Source organism: Indicator indicator, chromosome 35 (genome assembly GCF_027791375.1).
Source record: "Indicator indicator isolate 239-I01 chromosome 35, UM_Iind_1.1, whole genome shotgun sequence".
Taxonomy (NCBI): Eukaryota; Metazoa; Chordata; class Aves; order Piciformes; family Indicatoridae; genus Indicator; species Indicator indicator.
In genome coordinates, this window is record NC_072044.1 from 5678490 (window position 1) to 5704885 (window position 26396).

At 54.7% G+C, this 26396-nt stretch overlaps 1 protein-coding gene across 1 annotated transcript in view; it reads right to left on the reverse strand.

Annotated features, from left to right (window-relative positions):
• Positions 1 to 2518: 2518 nt before the first annotated feature.
• The window catches only part of TMEM183A (transmembrane protein 183A), a 69387-nt gene continuing 45509 nt past the window's right edge, over positions 2519 to 26396 (reverse strand). Inside the window, exons 7-12 of the mRNA XM_054395797.1 lie at positions 23535 to 23694; positions 19834 to 19923; positions 19331 to 19385; positions 5509 to 5589; positions 4076 to 4231; positions 2519 to 2988 (exon numbers count right to left, since the gene is read on the reverse strand). Coding sequence (XP_054251772.1) covers positions 2803 to 2988; positions 4076 to 4231; positions 5509 to 5589; positions 19331 to 19385; positions 19834 to 19923; positions 23535 to 23694 — 728 coding nt within the window. The 3' untranslated portion in view covers positions 2519 to 2802. The remainder of the gene's footprint in view (positions 2989 to 4075; positions 4232 to 5508; positions 5590 to 19330; positions 19386 to 19833; positions 19924 to 23534; positions 23695 to 26396) is intronic.

The window sequence follows — 26396 nt, forward strand, 5'->3', positions numbered from 1 at the left end:
CCCTGCCCAAGCCAGCAGGTAGCTGGGCCAGCTGCCCATGTTTCACTTGCAAACTCCAGCACAGGAACTCCTCCTCATGACCCCTGAGGACTTGGCACGAGTTCAGCAGTACTTTGCCCCCATACGAAGGAGGCTGTGCACCTGCTGCCCTGGAGCAGCTTCTGCTGCCCAAGCACTGCCAGCTGCTGCACAACACTGGGACAGAGCCCTGACCCCTCACAGCTCCAGCCCTTCCTCTCCTGCACCACGAAGGCAACCACGACCGAGGCCAGGCTCCACCAGCACAGTCACAGCATCTTCTCTCGCCCTCTGTCTGCCTGGAGTTTCAGAACTTGCCTGTTGGCACCACCACCTGTCCAGCAGCTGTCAAAAGGGGAACTGAGGCAGGAGTCTGAACTCAACATCACCTCACCCTGAAAGGAGGCTGGAGCCAGGTGGGGGTTGGGCTCTTCTTCTAGTACAAGTGACAGGGGGAGAGGAAATAGCCTCAGGTTGCCCCAGGGGAAGTTCAGGTTGGCCATGAGAAACAATTTCTTCCCCCTGAGAGTTGTCAAGGCCTGGCCCAGGCTGCCCAGGGCAGTGGTAGAGTCCCCATGCCTGGAGGGCTGAGGGCAACGGTTTAGTGGTGACCTGGCAGTGCTGGGTCAATGGTTGGACTCAATCTTAAAGGTCTTTTCCAGCCACACAATTCCACAGTTCTATGACCACAGAGCCTCTCCACAGACCCAGGTTTGGGCTGATGTCCTTGGTGGTGATTTACATGGAGAAGCTCCTCACAGGCAGCCACAGCAGGACCATGGAGCAGGTATCTGCTCCTGGAACTTAGACCTCCCTCTGCTTCCAGGAGCTTCACCAAACTCCACACCGAACGGCCTCAGTTACTGCTGCTCCAGACAGGCCCTGCTGTGAGAAGGAGCTGAGGAGCTCAGCAGCGACAGGCAGCAAAGCTCAGCCCAGGGCTGCTCACCTGCACCTCCTGCCTGTCACTGCACCACCACAAGGTCCCCTCTGCCAGCAGCAGGATGTTCACCTGCTGGATGACACCTCCAGCCCCATACATCTCCAGCCCCACTCACTCTGGACTCAACAGGCCCTGCCTTTGATCCTCTCCCTGCTCACACAATCCAGAGCCAGTTTCAGGGCTGCTACTTCCTCAAGGAATTGATTTTAGTCAAGAGCCAGACCCTTGATGGCTTCTGTGCTTCCCAGTGTCACCAGGCCAGCACTGCTCCACTGCTCTGAGGAGACAGAGTCCTTCATCTTCACTTCTTTCAGTTTATTCCCTTCTTATTTTTTATCTCCTCCATCTCCTTCCCTCCCTTCCCTCCAGAGCACCTGCTCTTAAAAGCTTTTAGATCTTCTTTTCAGAGAGGCAACACCAGTGTGAGACCTTGGGAGCATCTCCACACTACAGAAAGGCTTTTGTGCTACAGACCCTCCTTGAAATAATTCCTTTGTTTGATCGTTTCTGCTTTTCTCTCTACTTAAAGCTCTCAGCTGAGAGAGTTTAGCATTGCTCATGGTCACACCTGTGACAGTTCAGCATTGCTCTTGGTCACACCTGTGACAGTTCAGCATTGCTCTTGGTCACACCTGTGACAGTTCAGCATTGCTCTTGGTCACACCTGTGACAGTTCAGCATTGCTCTTGGTCACACCTGTGACAGTTCAGCAGTGCTCTTGGTCACACCTGTGACAGTTCAGCATTGCTCTTGGTCACACCTGTGACAGTTCAGCAGTGCTCTTGGTCATACCTGTGACAGTTTAGCATTGCTCATGGTCACACCTGTGACAGTTCAGCATTGCTCTTGGTCATACCTGTGACAGTTCAGCATTGCTCTTGCTCACACCTGTGACAGTTCAGCATTGCTCTTGGTCACACCTGTGACAGTTCAGCATTGCTCTTGGTCACACCTGTGACAGTTCAGCATTGCTCTTGGTCATACCTGTGACAGTTCAGCAGTGCTCTTGGTCATACCTGTGACAGTTCAGCATTGCTCTTGGTCACACCTGTGACAGTTCAGCATTGCTCTTGGTCACACCTGTGACAGTTTAGCATTGCTCTTGGTCACACCTGTGACAGTTCAGCATTGCTCTTGGTCACACCTGTGACAGTTTAGCATTGCTCTTGGTCACACCTGTGACAGTTTAGCATTGCTCTTGCTCACACCTGTGACAGTTTAGCATTGCTCTTGGTCATACCTGTAAGAGTTTAGCATTGCTCTTGCTCATACCTGTGAGAGTTTAGCATTGCTCTTGGGTCATTCTTCTTACAGTTTAGCATTGCTCTTGATCCTACCTATATCAGTTTAGCATTGCTCTTGATTCTGCCTGTGAATGAGCATTGTTCTTCATCAGTGTTGCTTTGCTTCCTGCTCCTCAAGACACCAAAGCACTGCACTGCCTTTGGATGCAATCCTGCTGCAGTGAAAACAAGCAGGGGAATCTTTCTGGGAATAACTCCTGCTGCTGTGAAAAGCTGGAAAGCAAAATCCTCCTCCTGCATTTTCCCCCAGCAACACAACACAGGACCCGCTCGGATTTAGCACCAAAAAAAAAAGGATTTTTAAATGAACAGTCCCAGGGAGCTCCTCTCAAATCATAAAAGGTAAATTTTACAATAAAAGTTGTTGTTTACAAAGAGTTTCTGCTTTACACTCAGCTCTGCCCGTGACTGACCAGAGGGCTTCTGTACACACAGCCTGGGCCGGGCACCTGCGAGGAGACTGCACAACGGAGGAGGGAAGAACTAAAACCAGCTCCCAGCGCTTCTCTTCGGCCACATCCGGCCTGGGGGACAGGGCTAAGCTTTGGGGGAGAAGGGGTACTGGGGGTGCCACCAGTCCAGGAGCTTCACGCTGTGCACGGGGTCCAGCACCACCTGCAGCCCCTGGTCGGGCCGAGGCTTCCTGCCGCTGCGCTCCGGCGCGTCCTGGAACTGCAGCCGCACGCGGTGGTGCCGCATGTCCGAGCTGACACCCAGGCTGAACTGCAACAGAGGAGACAGCATTCATGGAGCACCACAGACTGGAAGGGACCTCAGGCATCATCAAGTCCAACCTTTCAGGGTAAGAATATCACAGAAACAGCCTGGAGAAGAGAAGGCTCAGGGGAGACCTCATTGCTGTCTACAACTACCTGAAGGGAGGCTGTAGCCAGGTGGGGTTGGGTTCTTCTCCCAGGCAACCAGCACCAGAACAAGAGGACACAGTCTCAAGCTGTGCCAGGGGAAGCTGAGGTGAGGAGAAAGTTCTTCACAGAAAGAGTAATTGGCCACTGGAATACGCTGCCCAGGGAGGTGGTAGAGTCACCATCCTTGGAGGTGTTCAAAAAAAGCTTGGATGTGGCACTTGGAGCCAGGGTTTGGTTGTCAGGAGGTGTTAGGTGTTAGGTTGGACTTGATGAGCTCTGGAGAAGAGGAGGCTCAGGGGAGACCTTATTGCTCTCTACAGCTACCTGCAGGGAGGCTGCAGCCAGGTGGGGGTTGGGCTCTTCTCACATGCAGCAAGTGACAGGACAAGAGGAAAAGGCTTCAAGTTGTGCCAGCGGAGGTTCAGGCTGGATATTAGGAAGAATTTCTTCCCAGGAAAGGTTCTCAGGCACTGGCACAGCCTGCCCAGGGAAGTGGTAGAGTCTCCATCCCTGGAGGTGTCTAAGGGACCTGTGGAGGTGGTGCTGAGGGAGGTGGGTTAGTGGCAGTGGCTCAGCAGCAGGGGTGAGGTTGTGAGCTCCAGCGGAGCAGCTGGGCTTGGAGATCTCCCAGGTCTCTTTCAACCTCAACAGTTCTGTGGTTCCATCTGCATCTGCTGATGGGAATGCAGAAGCTGAACTGAGGAGATCCTCAGCTTTTAGTGGCTGCACTCTACGACTTTGGAGGCTTTTCCAATCTAAATGATTTCATGGCTCTATTGTATGATTTCCTCTGATCATCCACCCTGAGATCCCTCCAAGTGCTTTGTTGCTGCAGCAGTTTAGGCTGGTGAGTGGTTCACACAGCACCAAGGAGGGCACCTCTGCCATCTGCTGACAGAAACCACAGGCACAAAGCTCAGCTGGCAGGTTTCTGAGGCACTCACCAAGGTAAATGTCATACCCATGACTATTGGCACGAAGATGAAGTTGAAGGTGGTGATCTGCAGCAGACAGCAATCCTGATCTGGGTTTGTGTGGACTTCCTCATACTGGATGGGTGGCTGAAGGCCTTTGCAACATTTGCTCTTAAATCTGGGAGACTGAAAAGAAAGAGAAACTTCTTCAGCTGGGCAGGAACCAAGGGCTGCTCCTCAGGGGTGTTATGAGCAGACTCTCATCCCCTTCCCACAGCAGTGGGCAGAGCCTGACATCAGCACCAAGGAATCACAGGATGGCAGGGGTTGGAAGGGATCTCTGGGGTTTGGAAGGGACCTCAAGGGTTTGGAAGGGACCCCCAGGGGTTGGAAGGGACCTCCAGGGGTTGGAAGGGATCCCCAGGGGCTGGAAGGGATCCCCAGGGGCTGGAAGGGAACTCCAAGCTCCAGCTGGACCTGCCACTGTTTGGGTCCATTTCAGCATAGCTGAGGGTGGCTGCTGCTGCTGCTGACATCATCTGAGGGGGATCTGTCACTGTCATGGAGCAGAAATAGATCTGCTCCCTGCAGGGACAACAGAGGCTGGGCAGGCAGCAGGGGGTGAGTCCTGCTCTGCTGTGCCCTTAGGAGAGGTCTGCAAGCAGCTAGAAACCCCTGAAATCATGGCTGGAGTGGATGATCCTAGCCCTAGAGGGCTTTGCCAAATTAAACAGTCTGAATCTACAGAATCACAGTGGGAGGGGTTGGGAGAGACCTCCAGAGATCATCCAATCCAAACCCCCTGCAAAACAGGACCACTTAGGCAGGTCACACAGGAAGGTGTCCAAGCAGGTTTTGAAGATCTCCAGAGGAGAACTCCACAAGCACAAAGCCATGGCATAGGGCAGGCAACCTGCAGGAGACCAGAGGAGAAAGCTGAACTCCTGAGGCTGCCTGACCCTGCCTGCTTCTGCTGAGCCCCACTGCTGGAGCTTCTCACTGGCAGGGTTGGTTTTCTTCATGTCTTCTTTCCAATGAAACAAGAAGCTCCAGGTGCTGGTCTGTTTGACCAGTGACACCACACAGTCTGGGTTTGGGCAGTGCTCAGGAGTGGTGAACAGTTGGACTCAATGATCTTAAAAGTCTTTCCCAACCTAAACCCTTCTGAGATTCTACAACTTTCTAACAGCTCCAAGGTCAGACTTGGGGTAACAAATGATCCACATCTGAGAGGGGAAAAAGGACACCAAAGAGGAAACAACAACCCCTGCCAGGGTTCTAAATGTCTTGGCACCCCAGACTGAATCCTGAGTGTTGTTTCAGAAGCTGCTTTGGTTTCTCATCAGAGTTTCCTTTTCTTTTCTGAGCACATCAAAAGTTTCCATCTTCTTTTCTACCCCACCCCAAGAAAAATCATTCCTGCTTCAAAAGCAGCCCCAGCCACTCTGCTGCTTCTTTCCTACCTGCTTTTTGAACTTGAAGTTGAATTCCCACATTGCTTCTTGTCTGTTGCCTTCAATTTTTTTGCACCAGAAAAGCAGACACTGAGGTGGAGAAGGAAAAAAAAAAACAAAACCAAACAAAAAGGAAACAAAAACAAAACCAGAAAATTATGAAATCCTCAGAGGCACCACTGGAAGAAGTTTTGAGCAGAGCTGAAAAGCTTCCAATTGCAAACACAGTTAGACAGGAGCAGTGAGGAGCCAGTGACTCCAGTTCATTATGTTCAGAGGACACATGCAGCAGCCTGGGTCTCCCAGTTTCAAGCTGCCCAACTCATCATGCAGCTGGATGGCACAACATGGAGCCACTGATCATAGAACCACAGAATGGTCCAGGCTGAAAGAGACCTCCAAAGCTCCTCCAGTCCAACCCCTCTGCACTCAGCAGGGACATCCTCCACCAGCTCAGGTTGCCCAGAGCCCTGTCCAGCCTCACCCTGAGTATCTCCAGGGATGGACCTCAACCACCTCCCTGGGCAACCTGCTGCAGTGTTCCAGCAGCCTCCTGGTGCAGAACTTGTTCCTAACATCCCATCTAAATCTGCTCTGCTCTAGTTTGAAACCATTGCCTCTTGTCCTGTCAGTGCAGGCCCCTGCAAACAGTCTCTTTACATCCTTCCTGTAGCTCCCTTCAGGTACTGGCAGGCTACTATTAGGTCTCCCTGGAGCTTCCTCTTCTCCAGGCTGAGCACCCCCAGCTCCCTCAGCCTGTCCTCATAGCAGAGCTGCTCCAACCCTCCTCTGGACCTGCTCCAGGTGGACAGCACTCCAGGTGAGGTCTCACCAGAGGAGAGCAGAATCACCTCTCTGGCTCTGCTGGCAGCACTGCCTTGGATGCAGCCCAGGCTGCCCTTGGCCTTCTGTGCTGCAAGCTCACCCTGCCTGCTCCTGGCCAGCTTCTCCCCCACCAGCACCCCCAAGGCCTTTTCCTCAGGGCTGCTCTCTATCACCTCCTCCCCCAGTCTGTCATGACAGTGAGGATTGTTCTGGCCCAGGTGCAGGACCCTGCACTTGCTCTTACTGAACCTCATGAGGTTCACCTGGGCACCACCTCTGCAGCCTCTCCAGATCCCTCTGGATGCCATCCTGTCCAAGTCCCTCTGGGTGCCATCCTGTCCAAGTCCCTCTGGGTGCCATCCTGTCCAAGTCCCTCTGGATGCCATCCTGTCCAAGTCCCTCTGGGTGCCATCCTGTCCAAGTCCCTCTGGATGCCATCCTGTCCAAGTCCCTCTGGGTGCCATCCTGTCCCTCTGGTGTATCCACAGCACCACTCAGCTTGGTGCCACCTGCACACTTGCTGTTGGTGCCTGGATCCCTCTGGCTATGTCATTAATGAAAATATTAAACAGCACAGGTCCCAGCATGGATCCCTGAGGGACACCACTGTCACTGCTCTCCAGCTGGACTTCAAGCCATTGAGCACCACCCTCTGGATGCCACCATCCAGCCAGTTCTTTATCTCCTGAACAGTCCACCCAGCAAATCCACATCTCTCCAACCTGCTGAGCAGGATGTTGTGGGGGGCAGTGACAAAGGCCTTACACAAGTCCAGACAGATCACATCCAGAGGTTGTCCCTTATCCACTGACAGTCACTCTATCCCAGAAGGCCATTAGGTGATGTGCTGGGATGTGCTGAACAGAACTAACCCCTGGTGCAATCTGTCCAAGGGTGAGTGGCACAGTCACCCACTGCCCCCCCACCAAGAATTCCCTTCAAACCAGACTCCAAAGTGAGGAAGGACTGCAAACAGAGTAAGGATCAAGAGGAGAGAATCCAAAGGGAAAGGCAAGGATGGATCCACGAGCTGCGAGGTGACAGATGATGAAGTCCCCAAGCCACTGTGGGCTCAAAAGAAGGTCCTGACATCACCAAGCACTGACTGCCACATATCACAGTATAAAAGCACAGCCAGGGCACCACAGCCTGGTCAAGCTCCTGCCCCTCTGCAAATGGTGATGAGGAAAGGACCTCAAAGAGCACCAGAGGCAGCCAGCACTGCCCTCCCACGCAGGCAACCACCAGCAGCCCTCCAGTTCCATCCAGTTCTTGCTGTGTGGTCCCCAGGACCCACCCCAGCATGCAGCACTCAATCCAGAGCAGGAGCCCCAGCAGAGCTCCAGGATGGTACAGAGTAGGAAGGAACTCAAACCCCTGCCCAGCAGTGAGCAGAAGGCAGCAGCCTTGCCCAGCCAAGAGCAGAACCTGGCAGGTCCATCAGCCACCCCTGGAAGCCTTTGCACAGCACAGGAGCCAGCCCACAGCTGGGCTTGGCACAGCACAGTGGCAGCAGGAAGAACCAGATGGACAAAGGCAGCTCCTCAGGCCCCAGACACAGCCCCTCCCATGCCAAGAGAAGGCCTGCCTGGGCTGCAGGGTGAGTTCCATTCATGGACACCTGGAATTCCATTCCAGGACAGTGTGACCCCCCCAATGAACACACCTCCTCTCTCTCATCCCCTTTTTTCTCATCAAATATTTCCTCACTTATCCCTCCTTTTCACCACATACACAATCCAACAAAAACATACAAAGAGAGATATATCTCATAATAATTTCACCAACCCCTCAACCCCTCATCTATATATTATACCCCTGCAAAAAGGCCCACACACAATGGACCACTCTCATCTCTCTCCGCACCACAACCATCAAAGACTTCAATCTTATATAAGCTCAGCAGAAAAAACGCGTCCGACCGCCAACCCAGCCACAGATAAAGACAATATCTCCACACCAGTCATGTGCTTTATCACCAACCCGAGTCAGAAGTGGACAAATAATCCAACATCCTAACCTGCCCCCCTACAACGACATAAACACATCAAACCTAGACGCCGCCAACTCCTCCCACGCACACCACCATAAAAAACAACCAGTTACCCTCCCGCCCAACCTCCCTCGCATCACTGAAATTCAACTACACTACCCACCCTCCCACACCATACCCCACCTCACCATCCCGCACACCCTGAGCGCACACCATAACCCCGCCAAGAGACACACACACCTACCTCACACCACCACATCAGACATCCCCCTGTGCAGAGCCATTCCACTCTCCGTCACCCCTACCCAAGACACATGTGTCCCACCTGTTGCATAGCCGCCACAACTGGCCCCACTCGCCTCACGTGCTCACACCGACCCCCTATCCCTAATCCTAACTTGCGGTCATATCTCCCCTACCATCCCTCACCATACGCCGTGACCGGTCCATCCATGTAATCGCATCGCCTCTTTCCCCCCCCCCTGTCCGGCGCAAACGTCTAGCCACACCCGCCTCCACCAATGCACATACCGCGTCTCGCAGAAGAAAGACGCCCCCCCCCTCTAGAACCTCAAAGCGTCACCTACCCGCCCCTCCCCCGCCTACACAGCCCCCCAGATCCCGCTCACACTACCGCCCACCGGCCCGACCCCCAGGCTCGAACTATCCTCCCGCATCCCACCAGACGAGCCGACATCCTCCACCCCACCACTCTCAATACCCATACTCCAAACCTATCACGCCCACCATAACTTCACACACCCACCACACACCACTCCAACAACGCGCAACACCTCCTCACGACCCACAAGAAAGTACCTGCCCTCCCATCCACCCATCACAAACAATAGCCTTATCAATAGCCCCGCCACAATAACTGCGCGCTAACTCGCCTCACCAGAGACCCAACCAACCAGAAACCAACAATACACGCAGAATAAACACTAAAACGATGTCTCTTCGCAACAAGCGCACCGCAACCCCGCGAGCGCCCCCCTGCCTATGTATCGCAAGACTCCTCCCATAACCATGTTGCGAGCAAGATATGGGCGGACTACCGCATACCACACCCCCACTCAAAGAGACTCAACACATCTCTATACACCAATCAAGCCGACAGACCAGGCCCCCGTCCCCTTGCACGACATCCAGTCTCCAACCGAAACAACCGCCAAAGGGGTACAGATAAGTCCCAACACCCCAGCCACATAGAGTGAAGGTCCCGAAGACTGAGCGCGCGTGGACCGCCCAACGAAGAACGGGGTAGAGACAACACGCAATTCGCAACCGCCACCGCAACCCATCCGCCCCAAACCCCAGCCCCCACAACCCACCCCCCTCACCTGACCCTCGCACTCCACTCCGCCCCCCACCCCTACCACCCCCACCCCCCCCCCACCACCTCCCCGCCCCCCTACCCCACCCCCTCCACCTCCGCCTCTACCCAACCAGACGCGGCCGCTCCACGCCCACCCACCTCCACTCCCCGGCCCCCAACCCCCTCGCACAACCAACGCTCTCCCCCCCAACCAACCAAATACAAGTAAAGCCAGCCCCACATATGAGCCCCCTACCCAAGACTCCCCCCACCAGAGACCTACCGTGACACCATAGCCCCTCCATGCCGAACACGCCCACCTCAGGCCCTTCCCCCACAGACCCCCTATCCACCTGATCTAGACCCAGAACCAGACGCCTCCCCGACCCACCAGACAATAGCTCGCGCCGCACACTCACCGACAAACACCCACACATAGACAACTGACTAGACGCACCCCACCATCCCCCCATGATAATCCACACCCATCCCTGGCACCATAAAACAACAAACCCCCTCCGCACTCGCCTGACTCACTCACCATCCACCAACGAACAGTTAACACAACACAGAACAACGAACGTCCTCCCCCCCCCCCTAGAAACACCGCACCTGACGCTGCACACCCCGCCCCAAAACCCCAATCACCCTCCCCACCCCAGCAACACCCCCGCACATCCGACCTACACACACCAAAACACCACTCCGAATCGCACCGCCAACTCACTAACTCTATCAACACCTCCTGCACCCCCTCAACCCGTTCCAGCTCCAAGCCTCAGGAACAAGAGCAGAACGCATCTAAACCTTCCCCTCGACCCCACGCGACGAGAGCTCAAACCCAACATCAGAACAACAGTCCGTCAATCATACCCGACCACAGCTGACCCCTAACACAAAACGTCGCCATCCACCTGTCATCATCAATTCCTTGACACCCCCACACACATATAGTACCCATCACCCTCCGCCCCACGACATAGCCCTAATCACCGACTACACGGATCCCCATCTGGACCAAGCACCAATCACCACCTCACAGGCCACCACTCGCATGATACCACCCACCTCCCAAACTCAGCCCACCACGCGAATCCAACCCCACACACCCCCACCCCCCACACCCCCCCCACCGCCACAGAGCCCCACCTTACCAACAATCAAACCCCTCAACCATCACAACACCCCGAGGCACCCCACCCACAACAGAATCTAACCAGCCCGCGCCACCATATACTCAGATAATAAGACGCCCCCCTCCAGACCCCCCCAAGAGCGACTCACACCCAACGAGATATTCACCTATCCCCACGCGTCCTCATAGAGACCGCCCAAAACCACACCGAACTAAACTGAGACACACACAAGATACCCCCCACACCCTGTCGCTCCTCTCCTGCCACCCCCACCTCGCTCCTTTGAACAGCGACACGCTTCACAGATCCACCGTAACTATCCCTCCTTACTCTCCCCAACCCAAGATGACACGACCCGTCAGCCCCGACCACACCCTTCCGGCCCGCAGAGACAACGATCGCCATACCACCCCCCCCCCCGGCACCCCACCCACATGACGCCCAACAGACAGACTCTGCCGCCACCATGACCCTCAACCGAGAATAACCATCAGGCCAACCTACTCCAAACAACCCAGCACAACTCGCTGACAACTCGCCCACTGAGCCTCGCCACTAAACTCCTCCCCTCTACCCTCGGCCCCCAAACTCGACAAAAAACCCCCCCACACAAACACAAGCCCAACAAATCTCCACCACCCTCACCTCCCACTACCCACACCCCGACCAACAATCAACCACCCAACCCTCCGCTCCCCGCGCACCAACATACTCCACCAACTGAGGAATCCCGCTCTCCGCATTGACCACAACAACTCCCACACCCAGAATACCCACCGTCCCCCACACTCACCTCCTCCCCCTCACACACCCCAACATAGACGCCATCATGCCCACGCGCACCCACCATGGCCACCAAAAAAGCCCCCACAAGACACCCCAACCAGCGAGCGCGCGCTATACACCTCCACCGTCCACATCAGAGCACTCTGACCACAGCACACCCCCCACACCCTCTCACCGCAACACCCTCCAAGAGACTCCTCACGCACCCCACATCAGGACACCAAACTAGCGACCAAGACTCCAGTCCCATGATAGTTAATACCCCTCACACACAGTACCTCCACGAGAGTATCACACTACCTAAGAACTACACCCACTAGACCCACCCACCAGTGCCTTGACAAGCATCCTCACTCTCAAAATCCTCACCTCCCACCTCCCCTCTACAAACCTCCCGCCGTTTCCACTATCCGACTAAAAGTTAGAGGCCCCCCCAAGCTTCCCGCCCGCCCAAGGCCCGCATCGCGTAGACCAACACCAATCCCACTCAATCATCATCAAACCAATCGATATAGAAACCTCCTAAGAACCCCACAGCCACCCCACAACACCTCACCCCCCCCAAGACCCCGCACCCACACAACAAAACCCACCATCCTCCACCCACCCTCATCAAAACAGCCACACCTCCCCCGCTCGCACCAGCACCACCCCCGGTATCCCCATCAGACCCACACTCCCCTCCCCATGCGAAACCCGCCCCTTCCTCCATCCACCTCTCCGGCCCCCCTCCCACTAAGAACACCCCGAACCAAGGCCACCCCCCCACCCCCCACGCTCAGCCACAAGAGCCCACCCAAATCAGCCCCAGCCCCCCACCACGCAACCCAAGTGAGCCCAGCTCCTCCGCCACCCACTACCACCCATCACACAGAGCGATAGCCAAAAGCAACCCCGGCCCCCACCCACCCCATAACTCCCATCTACACACAATCACGCACCACCCTCCCCTCAAACTCCATCATACTCACCGCCTCTCACATCTCCCACAAGCACCAATCGACAATTTCCTCGCCCACCCCCCCCCAAAACTAGAAGCCAGTGTAACACCCACTACCCCGCCTCTCCCACACACCACCTCCCCATACACCCCCATCCCCTCCCCACACACCGCACCCCCCCCCCTTCTCACTCCGCGCCTCCACTACACCTCCGCGCAACTCCCCCACTACCCCTACCCCATCGCCGCTACTCACCACCCCGCACACAGACTCTAAGCCCATCTAGAAGAAGGTACCCAACTCACCCACACCCCCCCCCTCATCCCTCCACCTCCAGAAGAGGCACTACACCACAGGCACCCCCACACACAATCTAACACTGCTGAACCAACTCCATACAGATATCACAATCTCAATACCCATCCCAAACACACCTAGACGACTGAAGCCAACCACATCCCTGCCATCACCAACCAACTCCACCATACAGCTCATTATTAGCGCCCTATCCCACCCCACCCCGCATCATACCCCCTCCCACCGAATCCACCTCCTCCCTCTGCCCCACCCGAATACAACCCGCAAGTCTCTGCAACCCCTAGACCAAGCCCCCCCCAGTGCACTCTCGACACCCACACCCAATCGCCAACAATCCACCTACACACTCCCACCTCCCCCACAACCCCATACCACGCACTCACTATCCAACACATAACATTCACGTCCAGAACACCCTAACATGAAATAAAGATACCGCAACAACCCCCCCAGAAGAGAGCAGCCCACATAAAGACCACCACTGCGCACCCCCCCCCACCCACACAAGACCACCACCCACAGCGGCTAACCCCCTCTCCTGTCGCGCCCCCATCTCAAGAATAACCCATCCAACCCAGTCTCTCGCCACCCCTCCCCTTCCTCGACAGTCCGTCGGCTTTCCTAGTGACCCCCTGACTACTTCCCTAACCCCACTACGCACACCACATCACATCTAACTCTCTACAGCGCCCCGCGATCTACAACTCCTCATACCCCGCCCCTTAGCAACACTACCCCCCTCCCACAACACATCCGGCCCCCCCCCCTCCCTGAATAGCAGCCACACACCCATAATCATGAAACAACTCTCGCAACCTCAACCGTGCCCAAACCCCCTACCGCACCCCTCAACCCCAACCCCCCACTAGCAATCCACAATGCATCACACATAACCACCAAAGCCTCGCAACCCATAATATCAGCATACCCCACCCACCCGCACACCCCACCAGAACATATCACACTTCCCCCCGACCTACACCCTCGCCACTCTACCCCCAGTGCCTAATGTACGCCAACCACAACGCCAAACCCCAACCCAAAGCCACACTAACATCACCCAAAAGTCACAAAACCCCACCCCTCCCCATACCCACACCAACCCAAAAACTATACCCACAATACAATACCACTCCAATACATAATACCCTGACATAACAACCAACTAATGATACCAAAGAGCGCACCGCCCCTGGTACAGTCCTAAGGATACTCGCAGAACATCTATGATCACTCCATGTAACATATCTCTCACATTAGCATCTCCACCAAGACACCATACTCCTCTCCCTCCACGCCCCCAACCCACACACCACCCCAACCTAATGACATCCTCAGTCAACCTCCACATACCATCCAACCCATAGTAAAACCCCCAACCCACTCACGAAACCCACCTCCTCCCCCGAAGTGCCCAGTCTCCACCACACCCACACCGCCGACACCCCTCCCCCCCCCCCCCCCCCCCCCCCACCCCTCCCCCCAAACTCACATCATCCCGGCCCCAACCCAACACCTGTCTCCCCGCATAACCCCCCACTGGCACCCAGACCTCTCCTGCCCCCCACACAGCACCCCTCCCCACCTCTCTACAAGACAACCACCACACACCACACCCCTCCTACCCCACACATCCCCTAGTAGAAGACCCATACACACCACAATCCACAAACTCCCACCATCGAACGCTCACTCCCCTCCCCCCCCCCAATATCCTACCCACCCCACCCCCCTCAACCCCCACACGCACCACCAAATCCCCCTAGCACCACCACCCCTGCCCCCCCCCACCTCCTCACCATCCACTACTCGCCTACCACCTTAATTTAAATGTCCCCGTGACATACCGAACTCCATCATAACACAACAACCCAACCGCCAATCCTCAACGCAAACGATAAGCTATCCCAAAAACCCCCCCCCCACAACATGCCAGGCCCCACACCAACACCCAACACCCTCCCACCGCAGTCGACCCCCCAAATCTCTCGCCCCATCTCGCACCCTCTTCGATCCCGCCAGATGCATCCCTATACCCCCAACCCCCAAACTAAGTCCCTCCCCTGTCAAACCAACGATCACTCCTGATCCCCCCAATAAACGCCTCCGCCGACCTCGAGGCCAAGACTCCCAACCCAACCGCGCCCTCCCCTCCACATCAATCAACCACCAACCTCAGCAGTCCCTTCCGCCCCCACCCGTTCGTCCTCCCTCACACCCCTCGCACAACCCGTCCACACCCCCACGCCGCCCTGCTGCCGACCCAACCATAACTCACTCACAGCCTAAACATCCAGTGACCGTCCCCCTCCCCACCCCCCAATCAGACCACCCACCCTCATGACTACCCCCCCCTCGCCTCCCAGCATCTGCAGTAAATAAGACTGATAACGCTCACCGTCCATCCCCCAACGCCACACACCCGCCACACACTGACACCCCCCCAGCCCGACCGTCCCCCCGCCCCACTCCCATCCCCCCTCCACCCCCCCTCTGAGTAAGATATAGACCTAACACAAGCAAAGATACTATATAGCGACCCCCTCCCCAACAACGACAACCCAACAACAAAACACCACCAGAACGCACTCCAGAGATACCAGAAAGACTAACCTCCATACAAGCTTACCCCATATAAAAATAGTCCTCACGCCCAATATCAAATAAAAACAATGCACCACTACAAAGCACAACATACCCAAAATTAACCCAACACTCCGACATCCCCATGCACACTATCCCCACACAACCACCACCCACCCGCGCTCCTCCTCAGACCACAAGTTGCAAACCGCCTAACAAAGTAACCCAAAGAACCTCACAACAATACCCACGCAGCTACGTCATACCAACATAACATATCACACCACCCCCACCCCCAACCTACAACAACATCAGACAGATACCCAACAAATCAACTACAGTCACCATCAGACCACTCAACAGCACACCCGTGATTACACCCCCCCCACCCGCCCCCTGCCCCACTCCGCAAACACACAGACACAATCCCACCCCCACCCACCACCCAACCACACAGCTCCCACCCCCCCCCACCATCCACGCCAACAGCCCCCAACCCACTAGACCAACCCCACTCGTGCAACCTATATACACACCCCAATTCGATACACCCCCACAAAAAACCGCCTCCCACCGCCTCCCCGTCTCCATCCTGCATAACCTCCAAAATGCACCACTACCCCCTACACCACATCCCACACTGTGTAAACACCACCACACACTCATACAACCCACAACCCCTCACCCCAATTCTGCACACCAAATACCACCCAGTACCACCTACCTCCCATATACAACTCAAACCACAGCCCCCCCATAAAGCCATCTCGTATACACCACCCCTCCACCCCCTACCACACAACCCACTCCAACCACCCCCACACCATCCCACACACCCCCGCCTCACTCACACCCCATACACCACCCCACAACTCTCCACCATCTGACCACAAACAGATCAACCAACCATCAACCACCTACAATAACGTCCTCTACACTAAACCACAGATACATCCACATATCCCCCCTCAATGCTAGATACACCCCCCACCCCACTACTCCACTCTACACTCCTACCCCCCACACCCCCAAACCAAACAAAACCGAAATATACCGCCACCCTACGTCCCACCGAATACTACAACCCTCCATCCCACCGACCCATCCCACACTCTCCAGCCCAAAACCTCCCCAACTCACTCCACACAATCCCCCATCACAACATCCAACCACCACCATCCCCAATAAATACCCCCCAACCACATCCCCCACGTCATTCGCAACAACTCACACAAAGTCCCCAAAAACCACAAAACACACCGCCACCAACTGCACATCCCCCATACACACACTCACCCACTCCCACACATCCCACACCCACTCCCCACCCCCTGCATATAACCACTGACACACAACACACGCCAAAACACACCCCACACCACCAAGCACCTCCCCACACCTAATCAACTACTCACATCGCATACATACCCACCCAACCAACCAACCCTGCCCCTCCCAAATCACACTACCTCGATATCCCCTCCCCCCTAAACACATACCAGAGTCAACATCACCCACCCCACACACGCCAAATACCTCCCCCCTAATACCCGTGCTCCCCCCCCCCCTCACCCACGCACATCTCCATACACACATCCGATCCCACCAAATAACATACTAACCCCCCCCTCCAAGAAAATCTCCCCAAACGACCCCTCACACACACCCTGTATAACCACACCCACATATATAAACGAGAGACCGCAGCCGCCAAGACGAGCCCGCGCCACATATATCCCCCACCAACGCACATATATATACACCAGAGCCCACCATCCCCAACCAATAAAGCCAACATACGACAGATCAGAATCAACCGACATCTCACCCACCCCGCCACACCCTCACCCCACTACGCACATACATCCAATCAAGCAATCCAACCCCATTACCCTCGCATACTCACATCCCCATCCCACAAGAAACCAAGAAAAACTCCAAGACAAAATCTCAACTCCTATAGCCAAACTCACTCACCGACCACCTCCTCCCTCACACAGCCAGAGTCCACAACCAAAAAAAGACTCACACTCCAACAGCACCACCTCCAAACCCCCACGAACAAACAGACATCCCCTACGACAATGTCACAACCAACCGCCCTACATAACATCAACTCCGCCTACTCCCCCACCTCATCCAGACCACACACTGATCACCCCCAATACCACGCCCACCCATAAACTACACCTACCGCACTCCTCACACCCTACACACCCACGAATCCCTACTCCAACTCCACCGCACATGCACATCCAGACTATCCACTACAACACACCCCACTCGCTACATCCCCCACTATAACACGCCCCACACCCCTACTCCAACCTCCACTACCGCATATCACCTCCAACCGCAACTCATCCCCCCCCCACCCCCGCACAAACAGAAATAATATCCCTCCGAAACTATCACCCACTCCCCCAACAGCCACACTCCCACTAAACTAGCAATACCTGTGACATAACCATCCAAAGATCTACCCCTTCAACAACCTCCCGAACTCCTCATACCATCCAGCATCACCCAATCCCCAAAGCCCTTCACCCAATGCACACATACACAGGACTACTACCTACAAAGAAATCACATCCACACACAGCACCATACTCACACTATACACGCCCTACCACCACAAAAAAATCTAGGCTTCCTCACCAAAAAACAGACCCCAGCTAACCTACACCCATATACACCATCAAGAATACACAACCAAATACATAGACCCCACACAGACTCACAACCAGAAATAAAATCCTCACACAACTACCACTCACCACACTCCTAAAACCGATACTCTACCTCAACCAATGCCACAACTCTCTACCGTATCAAATCCTCCCCCACCCAGCTAGACACCATCACCTACCCTCCCCAAATCGCCCCCCTCTCACTAACTCAAAATCGCACCACCAAATACAAACGCACTATATACCGACCCCCAAATCGAACACAGACCAACCTCACAACTCCTAACGCATACCACCTAGACACACCACTACACCGACATCCCAGACACTAAACGCCCCTCCCCCGTGACCCCACCCCAGCCACCCCACCCATCCCCTGGACTAACCCATGACAATACCCCCATCTAAGACCAAACCCCCTGACACAAGAAACCCACCTCACAGCCCATAATCCATCCCCGCATAAGTCTCCCCCAACACCGCACACCTCGCACCACAAAGAAGACTATGACACTAATAACAACACCACCCTCCACGCACCATGCCACCACTCTCTCCCACACGACCCCCTTATCCTCAGACCCTCATATCCGAACCACATCGACCATCTCACTCCATCCATACACAACGCAGCACTCACTTAGAATCGCACATCACATACCTCACATATCAACACAGACCCCCGCTAAAATAGCCACCACCACCAGCCTCTCCCCCCAACCCCAGCTCTAAACCAACGAACACTGAGTAACCCCAACCAACCATCACGCATGACACACAGCCTCATCAGATGCTACACTCATCCCTATAGCTCCCACACCCCACAGATGCATAGAAGCATTCTATACTAAGATATCAAGCCACACTACTATAAGACACCCTCCGCAGACCTCCACCCAAGCACAGAATACCCACTCCCACCCCCCCTCCACGCACCAAGAAACAGACGATAACCCTGAGAATCGACCACCCCTGCCACACATCATCAAAACACTACACGACCAACCCCATCCACACCCCGCTCACATCGAACACTAAATGGAAAGAAATACAGAATGAACAGTAATCAAAGAATCATATCTAATACACGCATCTACCACTCCCACCCAATACGCAACTATATACCGTCACTTCCAACACCACTAGACCCACAATCAATATACATACTCACAACCCGACCACTACCTCAACACCAAAAACCCGTACACATACACCTCAATAGATATTCACCCACTCCTCACCATTCGCACCAGCCACATACGAAACTCATCCGCAATCCGCGACACCACCGATCCCCTCACACCCACAACACGCCCACAACCCCATATATGGACCACCCAAGCCCCCCATCCACAACCCCTAACAAAAACACATGAAACTACCCGTCGCCCACATAAACCACCCATTCGCTAAATGCCCACACCCTAATAAGCCTCCACAACTCCGCCCTCCACTCCGCTCAAGAATCATAGATCAGAATTAGCTGACAAGACGCCTCCAAATTATCACTACCATTAGAACCCCCTCTCGCGCCGCCAGAAAGCTATCACTCTCCACTCCTCCTCGCAACCTACTGGAAAGACTACTCCACACATCCTATAGATATCGCACACGAATCAAACTAGATAACCCCGACGCCATCAAACCACAAGACAACCAATAACCCCAGACACCCCCCCAACACGCACTAAACGTGTGTAAGTGTCCTCTCCTCAACCATCGCAGATATATCCACCCATCTCACCCAGCTACATCAACGATGAGACCCCAGATAGACTCCTCACAGAACCGCGCCAGGATCACAACACGACAAACACACACCTCCAAGAACAACCTGAAAACACCCAATACGTTTTAACCAGTACATCGAAACACAACATCACCCGCCAACATCCATACAACATCAAGATAACCTCCACTAGAGACATGACACGCCTAAGAAGCATCTCATTACCCACTAGCATCAATCCAATAACAAAAGAGAATAAATGAAGACCACACTACGACCCCACAACCCATCCAAAGATAAATCAAACTCGACCATACATGACTGACCAGAATCAGACTGTGAAGATAATTCTAATAAGTTATAATTCAGACCTCTTCTCGCTCGCTCTCTCTCTCCTCTCACTCGCACCTCTCTCCAACTCTAAATGAAATGACAGAATCCACAAGAATGACAGAATCACAGAATGACAGAATCACAGAATGACAGAATCACAGAATCAAAGAATCACAGAATCACAGAATCAAAGAATCAAAGAATCACAGAATCAAAGAATCACAGAACCATAGAATCACAGAAATTTTGCCTATTAACTAAAGCTGGAATGAGCCCCAGCATTGTTGATCACAGAACAGTCTGGGTCAGAAGGGAGCTCTGAAGTCCATCCAGTCCAGCCCCTCTGCACTCACCAGAGACAACCCCAACTAGCTCAGGTTGCCCAAAGCCCTGTGGATCCTCACCCTGAGTATCTCCAGGGATGGGCCCCAACCACCTCCCTGGGCAACCTGTTGCAGTGTTCCACCACCCTCACGGTGCAGAACTTCTTCCTCACATCCAATCTCAATCTGCTCTGCTCTAGTCTGAAGCCATTGCCCCTGGTCCTGTCCCTGCAGCCCTTTGCAAACAGTCTCTCCCCATCCTTCTTGTAGCCCCCTTCAGGTACTGGAAGGCTGCTCTTAGGTCTCCCCAGAGCCTTATCTTCTCCAGGCTGAGCACCCCCAGCTCCCTCAGCCTGTCCCCATAGCAGAGCTGCTCCAACCTCCTGAGCACTTTTGTGGCCTCCTCTGGACTCACTCCATCAGTTCTGTGTCCTTCCTATGTTGAGGGCTCCAGACCTGGATGCAGATGGTGAGGTCTCAGCAGAGCAAAGTGGCAGAATCACCTCACTCAATCTGCTGCCCATGCACCTTTTGATGCAGCCCAGGCTGCCTTTGGCCTTCTGGGCTGCAAGCTCAGCTTGTCAGAGGACCTCTGGTCAGCTCTGAGGGTTTCAAGAGTGTTGTATGAATTCTCATGATGGACTCAAAGACTCTACCCATATCAGACTGGTTTGCAGCTCACCCAATAGCACATCCTTCTACCATTCCCCTGTAACTCCTTGCAGACAGCTTGCCCTGAGGGACCAGATGGATAGGATGTGATCACAGAATCATTGCTGGAAGAGACCTTGGACATCAACAAGTCCAACCACTCACCCAGAGCTCACATTCCCACCACTGCCTGCTGAGCCACTGCCACTAAAAAACCCCCCTCAGCACCACATCCATGGATTTTATACCCCTCCAAGGATGGTGACTTCATCACCTCCCTGGGCATCCTCTTCCAGTGCCTGAGAACCCTTGATGGGAAGGAATTGGTCCCAATATCCAACCTGAACCTCCCCTGGCACAACTTGAGGCCATTTCCCCTTGTCCTGTCACTTGTTGCATGTCAGAAGAGACCAAGCCCCACCTGGCTCCAGCCTCCTCTCAGGAGCTGCAGAGAGCAATGAGGTCTCCTCTCAGCCTCCTCTTCTCCAGCCTCAACACCCCCAGCTCCCTCAGCTGCTCCTTCAGTTATTCCCCACAGGACTTGAAACATTTGGAGAGGAAGCAAAACCTCACTTTTGACAAGTGCCAGCAGTAGCACTGCTGTGATGCCCACAGCCCTCACAACTCCCCTGCAGCTTCAAAAGACCCCCAGGCACTTCTGCATTTAAGGGCCACAGCTTAGCACCACATGTGACAGAATCAAAAAATGCTTGGACTCAGTGATCTCATTCTCTCTACAGCTCCCTGACAGGAGGATGCAGTTGAGTGGGGGTTGGGCTCTTCTCAGGTGACAGAAGGAGAGGAAATGGCCTGAGATTGTGCCAGGGGAGGGTTAGGTTGGAGAGGAGGAAAAATTTCTTTGCTGCAAGAGTGTTCAGGGATTGGAAGAGGCTGCCCAGGGAGGTGGTGGAGTCCCCATGGCTGGAGGTGTCCAAGCAAGCTGTGGCCATGGCACTTGGGGCTGTGGTTGGTGGCCATGGGGGGGTTGGGTTGGTGTTGGCCTGGATGAGCTCAGAGGGCTTTGCCAACCCAAACGATTCTGTGATTCTGCTTTGGCTGCAGGATCCCTACCTGAATCCTGGAGATCCCTACAGGATTTCAAGGACTCTGCTGCTTGAGCATCTGAATACCTCCACTCAGGGGTCCTTCTTTGATCAGATGCCAAAGGAGACTTTGCTTGGGAAGCTCCCACTAAAGCACAGGGCTGAGGATGGCCACAGCTCTGCACTCCTCCTGCTTGTGCCTCCTGGGCACCGGGCACTGGCATGGAAAGAAAATGCTGTGCCCTGAAGGACAGTCCAAGTGGCACACACAAGAGCAGAAGGATTTGCTTCAAGGTTTAACCATTCTTTGCTCTCCTTCTCCTGCTTTATTTATAACTAACTTCTGCCTTTGAGACAGCTCCAAAATGCTTTTGTTTCTCCCAGGTCACTGCAATTACAGGGAGGTGACCATGATCAAAGCTGGAGGCAGGGCAAGCTCTGTGTCAGTGGTGTTTGCCTGTCAGTCAGCTGATGGCAACGACCTTCTGCAAGCCTTCTGCACACAAAGCAGAGCTACAAACAGGAGCAGGTTGGCCATGGCAAGCAGAGCAGCACCTGAGGCTCTGAAGCACACAAGAATGTGCCACGTGGATCCACTTCCACATCCAGAACAAATGCCACAGCCCCTTGCCAAATGAGGGCACTGTGGAAGCAGCAGCAGGACTGTTCCAGCCTGGGCTGGGGGTGGACAGGGATCAACCTGCAGTTTGTACCACAGAATCCCCATGGTGTTGTGGGAAGGGACCTCCAGAGATCATCCAGTCCAACCCCCCTGCTCCAGCACCCACAGCAGCTTGCCCAGGGGCACAATGCCCAGGGGGGGTTGGAAGCTCTCCACACAAGGACACTCCACAACCCCTCTGGGCAGCCTGCTCCAGGCCTCCAGCAGCCTCACAACAAACAACTTTCTCCTCCTGCTCAGGTGGAACCTCCTGGGTGCCAGTTTGTGCCCCTTGCCCCGTGCCCTGTCCCTGGGCACCACTGAGCAGAGCCTGGCCACAACCTCTTGCCCCCCACAGCTCCTTTGTCTCTTGCTGAGCATTGCTCAGCTCCCCTCTGGGGCTGCTCTTCTGCAGGCTCTCAGCCCCAGGGCTCTCAGCCTTTCCTCCTCAGAGAGGTGCTCCAGGCCCTTCAGCATCCTCCCAGCCTGCCCTGGACTCTCTCCAGCAGTTCCTTGTCCTTCTTGACCTGGGGAGCCCAGACCTGGACCCAGGACTCCAGCTGTGTCCTGACCAGGGCAGAGCAGATGGGCACAACCTCCCCTGCCCTGCTGCCCACACGTCTTCTTCACACAGCCTTATTGCCTTACTGAAGCAGGGCACTGCTGAAACCAGACAGAAAGAGGTTAAAGGTTCTGAACTCTCACCTCCTGTAGAGCCTGGTCCAGAAGGCAGCAGTGCAAGTCACCGTCCAGGCTTTCTTGCAGATCAGAGAAAACCGAACGATGTCCTCAGGGCGGATGTAGGAAGCCAACAGCAGCCAGATGTCGATGGGGTACTCCTCCCCACCACCCCCATCAGGGCTTTCTAGGTGCAAGAGAGGAACATCAGTGCAGTGAAGAACCTCCAGCAAGCGCTGGGAGCACAGGGGAAGCAGATGCAGTGTGTTCACACACACAGCCAGCCAACAAGCCCAAGTTGGTTCAATGAATAAATGTATCTGAGGGCTGGGGGGCAAGAGGGAGGGACAGGGACAGGCTCTGCTCAGCTGCACCCTGGGAGAGGATAAGGGGCAGTGGATGGAAACTGCAGCACAGGAGGTTCCACCTCAATATGAGGTGGAGGGCGGAGGGTCCCAGAGCCCTGGAGCAGGCTGCCCAGAGAGGTTGTGGAGTCTCCTTCTCTGGAGACTTTCCAGCCCTGCCTGGATGTGTTCCTGGGTGACCTGTGCTGGATTCTGTGGTCCTGCTCAATGATCTTCGAAGGTCCCTTCCAGCCCCTGACATCTGTGATCCTCTGAACTTCATGACCACTGCCACCACTTTCCACCAGCAGGAACTGCACTTGTGCTCTGCTGGTTGCATGCCATGGTGGAACCCAGCTGCACTGCTCACAGCAGCAGGCAGAGTGGTAGATGGAAAGAGTAATTCAGGCTGAAAGGGTTCTCTGGAGGCCTCAGGTCCAAGCAGACTGCAATCATTTTAGTCAGGATCTCATTCAAGCAAGTTCTGACTGCATCCAGGGATGGAAATCCCCCAGCCTTTCTGGAGCCTATTTCAGGGCTCTCACAGATGCAAACCAGCACTGAAGTGGAGAAATAAGAATTGGATGGCGAACAGAAAAGGACCTGATGTAGAGGAGGGCCAAGCTCCCCCATTACCATGGACCAGGACATAAAGGGAGGCTACCAAGAGGGTGGAGACTCCCCTTAGTCAAGGGGTGCCATGGAGAAGACAAGGGGTGAGGGGGACAAGTTACTGCTGGGCACATTCCCACTGAACTCCAGAAGAAAATGTTTCCTCATGAGAACTGTTGGGCACTGGAACCTTCTCCCAAGGCAAGTCATGGATTCCCCTATATTGGACAGTCTTCACCCTCAGCCTGCCAGGCTGCTGGGGCAGCTCATTCCAATTCCACCATCACCTAGAAAGCTTGGACCAGATGAGCCTTGGGGTCCCTCCCAGCCTGGCACTCTGGGATTCTGTGATTTATCAGAACTGCTCAGACCCCACCTGCAGCACTGCCTCCAGCTCTGGGGCCCCCAGCACAAGAAGGACCTGGAGCTGCTGGAGAGGGGCCAGAGGAAGCCACAATGATGATCAGAGGCTGGAGAACCTCCCCTGTGGGGACAGGCTGGGAGAGTTGGGGCTGTTCAGCCTGGAGGAGAAAAGGCTCCAGGGAGACCTTAGAGCAGCCTTGCAGGACCTGAAGGGGCTCCAGAAGAGCTGGGGAGGGACTTTGGACAAGGGCTGGGAGTGCCAGGATGAGGGACAATGGCTTTGAGCTGGGAGAGGGGAGAGTGAGAGTGGAGAGGAGGAAGAAATTGTTGAGAGTGAGGGTGGGGAGAGACTGGCACAGGTTGCCCAGGGAGGCTGTGGCTGTCCCCTGCCTGGAGGTGTTCAAGGCCAGGCTGGATGAGGCCTTGAGCAAGCTGGGCTGGGGGGAGGTGTCCCTGCCCATGGCAGGGGGTTGGAACTGGATGATCCTTGAGGTCCCTTCCAACCCAACCCAGTCTGTGACTCTCTGATTTAAGAGTTGCTACGAAAATGCTTCACACTAAGTCCCCAAGCTCTAAGACGTTGCCAAGGTTGCCAATCCTCAGCTCAAATGGTCACAGGACTTTTGCAGGGGCTCTGAAGGAGGGCAGCAGCTCTCTCCTGCAGCTGGCTGATCAGCTGCTCCTCTTCACTCTGTGACTTCACTGCAGCTGCTTGGATGGACAACTTTTAATGCAGCTCAGAACAGAACAGCTCATGCCCCCCCCTTCAGAGGTGTCAGAACTGCTCAACCAGAACTGAAGGTTCAGAGACTCCTTCAGCTTCTGCAGGGTTTTTAAGTTCAACACCACACATCTTTTCCTGCAGAAATTGTTCCAAATTTAGGAGGTAAAAAAAATACTTTTAAAGACCAGAAATAGCTGAACAGTGCAGAGCCTCAGGACCACTGAGAAAAAGCAGACACCTGAGGTGTACACAGAAAAATCTGCTGTGAGGTTTGGGAACAAGTGGCATGAAGGAGGTGTTGGAGAACTGGAGGGAGGCAGAGCTCATCCTGAGACAGCAGGTTAGGAACAAAAGGCAGGATTTTTCCTCCTGTGGTAGCTGCCAAGGAAAGCCCTGGGTGTGATCACTTCCCCAGCCCACAGCAGGCACACCCTAAGCAGGCTGCAGCATCCCCTTTGGGCTGTCCCAGCTGACTCCACAAGCCCTCAAGCCACACAGCTGCTGAACTCAGCAGAGCACAGCCAGAAGCATCACTGTTCTATCTTTAATCCCCTAATCATGTAGCAGAGGTAAGAGCAGAGTCCTTGCAGACTCAGAACTGGCCACTCACACATCCTTATGTTCCCAGGATTTGGAAGGATGTCTCCAGAAAAAGTGCCTCTGTACTCATCCTGGTGAGGATGAACCTCAGGCACTGTGTGCACTGCAGCATAAGGACACTGAGGGGCTGGAGTGGGTCCAGAGAAGGACAACAAAACTGTGAGGGGTTTAGAGAACAGGGCTGGGGAGGAGCAGCTGAGGGAGCTGGGGGTGTTCAGTGTGGAGAAGAGGAGGCTGAGGGAGACC